At 34.0% G+C, this 6000-nt stretch overlaps 1 protein-coding gene across 1 annotated transcript; it reads left to right on the top strand.

The window, feature by feature from the left end:
- The first annotated feature begins 1323 nt into the window (after positions 1-1323).
- On the top strand, positions 1324-4954 carry LOC112797412 (uncharacterized). The gene is made up of 2 exons (XM_025840325.3): positions 1324-1795; positions 4243-4954. The coding sequence occupies exons 1-2, from the start codon at positions 1561-1563 to the stop codon at positions 4464-4466; spliced, it is 459 nt and encodes a 152-aa protein (XP_025696110.1). The 5' UTR covers positions 1324-1560; the 3' UTR covers positions 4467-4954.
- Positions 4955-6000: the final 1046 nt, after the last annotated feature.

Below are 6000 nucleotides of genomic sequence, written 5' to 3'. Positions count from 1 at the left end.
GGGAGCTCTATTGTAATTTGATGGATCAATTATAGTTTTCATTCTTCTTCTTCTTTCTTCTCTTTTGATTTACTAGAAAGCTTTCGATCTTAATTCAATTGGTTAGTTGTCTTAGAAAAGAAATTCTCCATAATTGGATCTCCTTTGAGCCTTGAAAAAGGGATGATGAGATCATGCTAGAAATGCTTTCTCATGTTGGACCAAATTGGGGTCTGGATGGATATAGTGACATGTAATCCTCCCAACACTTTGATTTGGAAATACATGTGGTATAATCAGTGACCACACTTCATCTCTTCCCATGAGCAATTAAATCAAGGAATTGGGCAATTGTTCAAGCTTAGAGAGATTGGGTTGCCAAGGAATTGGAACCGAATCACTTAAAATTGTCAAGGAGATCAATAGATGCTTTGATTGAGGAAGAGATGAAAATGAATTTGATCCGGAGAATACAACATCCCCTGAGCCCAATGAATTCCCCATCTATAATCATACACATTCTCTTTACTTTCTGCCATTTATTTCTATGTTCATCTCCCCGATTTCCCATTTAAGATTTTGCATTTTATTTCCTTGAATTTACTTTTCCACCATTTAAATTCCTGCAACATCAACTACACTATGTTTAGCTCAACTAGCATATTCTTCCAACTAAAGTTGCTTGACCAATCAATCCCTGTGGGATTCGACCTCACTCTATTGTGAGTTTTTACTTGACGACAATTCGATATACTTGTCGAAGGAAAAATTGTTGAGAGACAAGTTTTCGTACATCAGGTCTCTTGTAGGTATCACCTCCCACCTTCTCACGAGAAACTCAGACGACGACACCTCAACAGCAGCACAAGTCGGACGCTACCTCAAAAGGAGTTTGGACCTCATGTTTAGGTTCAAATCATCGTTTTAGGTAACTCCTATAACACTAGCCATAATTATTTTTTGTTATATTAGATAATTTAATTAGATGTAATTAATAAAAAAATTTGGATATGTAACATTATTCTTAAATCATATCTTATCGTATGAGTTTTCATAACTCATCGAAATTTATGATTTATACTTAAAAATATTAAATATTTATTACTTTCATTAATCTTGTATTTTTTTTTTTGGTGACTTATTAATCTTGTATTTATTATCACAGAGATAGTAGTAGAAATTTTTTGTGAGAAAAAAAAATCTCGTTTGATAAAACTTTAATACGTATCTTATATGCATTCGAGATAAAAAAAAAAATGTAATTTATAAGTATATTTGTCTCCACGGTAAATGAGAGAACTCATAAGTAATATAAAGTAACAAACACCTCCTAATAACGTATTTATGTAAAAGAAATCCATACATACAAACTTTTTGTGGACTCGGCCCCGGCTAGAAAAACTGACCCGGCCCAATGAATTAGAAGCCACCCATACAGAGCCAGGAACCATAGGCTCTCCTATGCTCCATGAACCATGACTCCCTTCAATCTGCATTCAAAGTCCCTGTGGCCCAGCCCCGTCATCTTCTCCGACGCTTCACTCCTTATCTAGCTCTGGTCTAGTGGTTTGTCTTCAACTAATGATGGCTCCGAACAAGACCTCCGAAGTGGTGGATACGCATGAAGCCACTTGGAGCTCTCAAACTGATGATTTGGAGTTGGAATCATTGGAATCTGAGTTGAAGCAAATGGCGCACAAGATTCTCGAACACCGATCAACCTTACCGGATCAGCTCAAATCTACTCTTCTCTCTATTCTTGACGCTCACAGACCACTTTTTCCACATCCCTCTCACCATGCTTCAACCCCCCCAGGTCACTTTTTAGGGTTTTCGTTTCTTCTTTTAGGATGAAAAAAAATGAAGGGAATTGAGATTGTTTAGAACTGAAAATTGTATTTATGTATGATTCTACTACCTAGGGATTTTGTTTGCGACTTTTTTCCTTCTGGAATTACTGGATTTGATGTTGAGGCCTAAAAGTTGAGAACTTAGTTCAAATTTCAGGCTTTGTAGGTTACCCAAAGTATTATTTTGAATAATCTTCTGCATTTGTGTCAGCATTGCAAGCATATCAAATTTTACAATGATTTTGCTATAAAAGTTTGAGGGATGAGATATACTAAAAAATGTTAGCCTTCATTGGCTACCATGGCTACCATGGTCATGACTGAAACTTGTGTGAAAATCCAGTGCATTTGAATATTGTCATGGAGTAAGCCAAAGTGCAGTTTGAATGGTGTCATGTAGGTAGAAGTTAGAAATATTGTTTTTTCTATATCTAGAAAGTTGGTTGATGATATCTAGGAAGTTAATAATATAAGGATGCCTTACTTTCTTGTCCTAATGATCTGTAATCGTGGAGTGGTATTGATGTGAACTTTTGCATTGTTTCACTAAAATCTAAATGATTAAGATTATTATTTCTCATGTATTTCAGTTTAAGATCTCTAGTTTGATGTGACAAGCCTGAATTTTGACTTGCTAGTGATTGTTAATTTATAGTCTAAAGTGCTTATTCTATGCCTAAACTGAATTAATTATTCTGCTTACCCTTTCTTTTAATTAAATCTATTTAGTCTTTAGTGATGGGAAATAAAATTTAACCTGGTCTTGATTGCACTACCAGAGTTGCCCTTGCTTTCTCAAGAAACACATTTATCATCTTAGGGTCGTTATGTATACACTAATCAAATGGTTTGTAATAATTTGCAATTCTAAAGAGCATTTCCTTGAGTGCACTAATTGATCAAATGGATAAAGCCCTAGAAATTTTAATTTTACTAATGTTAGATCTGCAGTTTGCTTAGTTTCTTGAACTATGAGACAGGGAACACAACAAATAAGTGAAGAGGAATTACCTTGTTATACTAAGCCTAGCTGAATTTAATATTTTCAAGAGAACATGTCCATTAAATAAAACGTGGTAGTTAGATTGATAAAACAGCTTATTACTAAAGCTCAATTAATATTTATGAGGGTGGAAGCTTGCAAGGAAAAGATCACTGGAACTGGTAAATGCATAAAATGATTAACACAATCTTGAGGATAAATTGAAATGAAGCAAGACTTATTTTTGTAACAATTTCTGTTGGCCAAGCTTTGATTTGTATTCTATGGTTTTAATAGGACTTGTGTCAAAGACGACATTGTAATTCTTTTAGCAAATTATTGGCAAGGATTTTTTTTTAATATATACTATTGTCGCATAAAGTGTGTTTACTAACGGAGAAAGCAATGGGGTTCTATGGAGCCAGGCACCCCACTTCCGTCCCTCTTCTCTGTTAAGGAAAATGCTTTATTCCCTCTTTATTTCCGTTGTGAATCCTCATTTATTTGTTCTCTTGAGAAAGGCGAATATCTGGGTATATTAGTAGAAACATTTTAAAAAGAAAAATCTAAGAAAAAATAATAAAAAAAAAGGGCAACCCGGTGCACAAGCGTCCCGCATTTAACGCAGGGTCCGGGAAAGGGCCGCAACCAAGGTTGTAATGTACGCAGCCTAACCTGATAATTATATCAGTGGCTGTTTCCACGGCTTGAACCCGTGACCTTGAGGTCACGTGGAGACAACTCATCCGCTGCTCCGAGGCTCCCCTTCTGTTTAATACAATATAATAAACATAATAAAATTTAATTTAAACATAATCTACTACCTAGGATTTTTGTTTGGGACTTGTTTACTTCTGGAATTACTGGATTTGATGTTGAGGCCAAAAAGTTGAGAACATAGTTCAAATTTCAAGCTTTGTAGGTTATCCAAAGTATTATTGTGAATAATATTTTGGATTTGTGTCAGCATTAGTAAGCATGTCCAATCTAATTGCTAATATCAAATTTTACAATAACTTTGCTACAAAAGTTTGAGGGATGAGATATACCAAAAAACGTGAGCCTTCAGGCATCATTGGCTACCATGTTCTTGATTGAAACTTGTTGAATTCCAATGAGTTTTGAATATTGTCATGCAGTAGGCCAAAGTGCATTTTGAATGGTGTCATGTAGGATGAAGTTAGTGATATTGTGTTTTCTATATTGGTTAATGATATTTTGTAAAATCATATCATATAAAGCATCTTTTGTATTATATGGATGGTTATTGCCATTTAAGTCTTTCCTCTTACCTTTATGTTCTGGAGCTAACTGCTTAAGACAGGTAGTAGTATCACTACTGAGTCTGAGTTCTAGAATTGATTCTTTGCTGATGGCTGAGATTTATTCTATTCTGTGGTATGACAAGTTGAGCTGAACTATATTGTACAGGTGCATTGGACCATAACATTTATCAGAGCGAAGGTTCACCTGCACCAGAAGATCCAGAGACAGCCAAGAAAGTAAAATTGCTGAATGAGAAAATCACACAGAATTGTTCCACCATGCCAGTCATCCTGAAACGGATGAAAGATTGCATTGCAAGAATTGAGAAGTTAGATTCATACAATGCTGCGGTTATACATCCAGCCTTCAAGGCAAAGAAGACTGGTTAAGCATACTGGGTATACATATTTATTTTCCTGAACATTTGAGATTGAAGGTAATCCAGCATTAACCATTTTGGTATTTTGCGCAATGAAGCTGCACACACGCATTCACATGTTCATATTTTGAGAGTATGAAGCAAAGCTTGGTTTAAGATGTTTGGCATTGTTTGGCCATTTGTGACTCTTTCAAGTTGCATCATCCCCTGCCTACAGGAAAAAGAGGGATTGTTAGTGTAATATGGTGAAGACTGAAGAGAAAGATTGGATATTTAATAATCCTTATTCTGCCTTCTAGTGTTTGTTTGGTTGATGATTAATTGTATGTAAGCATCTTTTTTTTCTTTATTGTATGATCATTTTTGTTTGTTTGGTTGATTGCTTGATCATTACTTGTATGTAAGCCATTTTATGTATTGAACTTGATCTTTCCCCTCTAATTCAGGATATTTAACCACACCTTTAACTCCCATGCTAGGGAGATTATTACAAAGTAATCACGATTTATTAGTTGCATTTTAATAATTGGTGACTATTTGATCTTCTTGTGTTCCATTAAATGACTAAATGTTACAACCTCAATTCCCTTCTATCCAGATACAATGATTAGATTAAGGATGTAATGAGAAGTGATAGTAGATAAAAAGCAGGAGCGTAGTGAATAATATAAAAAGGAAGGAATCTGTTAATGACATTGGTGACACCCATTTGTGCTAACACAAAAGAAATGCTCATCGATTCCTAACAAGGTACAACTGTTCTATTGTAGAAGCTTATGAACAAATTGTTGCACAAAAAAAGGTTATAAAGAGGGTGGGGCAATTGGTTCTGTTGAGTTGCAGGTTCTGTTGAACACCCGAAGGTTAAGAGGAACCATGCCTAAAATGATAACTTCAAACTGACCTTAATCATAGGCTTTCCTAGTTGAAAGACATATAAGATGTTTCTTTAAAGTCAATTTTTTTTTCCATGACATAAACTTCGTTGGTAGATAATCTATATACGATAGTAGTTGTCCATGAGTTGAGTAAATTTTGATTTGGCAAGATAAAATTTACGGTTTATACCATCAATTTGGTTTCTTTTGCTTTAGTTGTCAAAAAGAGTTTAATCTTAGTATTAAGTTTTGATATTGAGAATAAACACAAAATAAGTTTATGAATTAATGAAAATTTTTTTTTTTGAGAAAATTACTTAAAGAATCTTTAGGCAAAGTCGATTTTAGCTTTAAAAAAAATCATTTATATAAGATTTAAAGGGTATGACCAAATCTTTTGTACAGACTAATATATTAGATTATTGTTTTTTCATTTATTTTTTTCTTTTAAATGTTTTCTTTTTAATTGACTACTATTACTATATTCAAACATTTACTTATACTGTTATATGATGACAAGTCATTATATACCCATTTTTCAATCTAATTTCACTTGTTTTACTAGTCTTGATGCACTTTCTTGCATCCTAAGTAAGTGATTTAGAATGAAAATGCATAACTTCTTTAAATCAAGCAACTACCATTAAATTGATGCTAACTCATGGG

The sequence above is a fragment of the Arachis hypogaea genome, chromosome 4, assembly GCF_003086295.3.
Source record: "Arachis hypogaea cultivar Tifrunner chromosome 4, arahy.Tifrunner.gnm2.J5K5, whole genome shotgun sequence".
NCBI classification, from domain to species: Eukaryota; Viridiplantae; Streptophyta; class Magnoliopsida; order Fabales; family Fabaceae; genus Arachis; species Arachis hypogaea.
Note: the sequence above shows the minus strand (reverse complement) of the source record. Positions and strands in the feature narration are given on the sequence as shown.

Bases quoted from the DNA above. Each gene is read 5' to 3' on its own strand.
- LOC112797412 (XM_025840325.3), top strand. From the start codon at position 1,561: ATGATGGCTCCGAACAAGACCTCCGAAGTGGTGGATACGCATGAAGCC. The intron at 1,796-4,242 runs GTCACTTTTTAG...TATATTGTACAG, and splicing joins CCATGCTTCAACCCCCCCAG to GTGCATTGGACCATAACATT.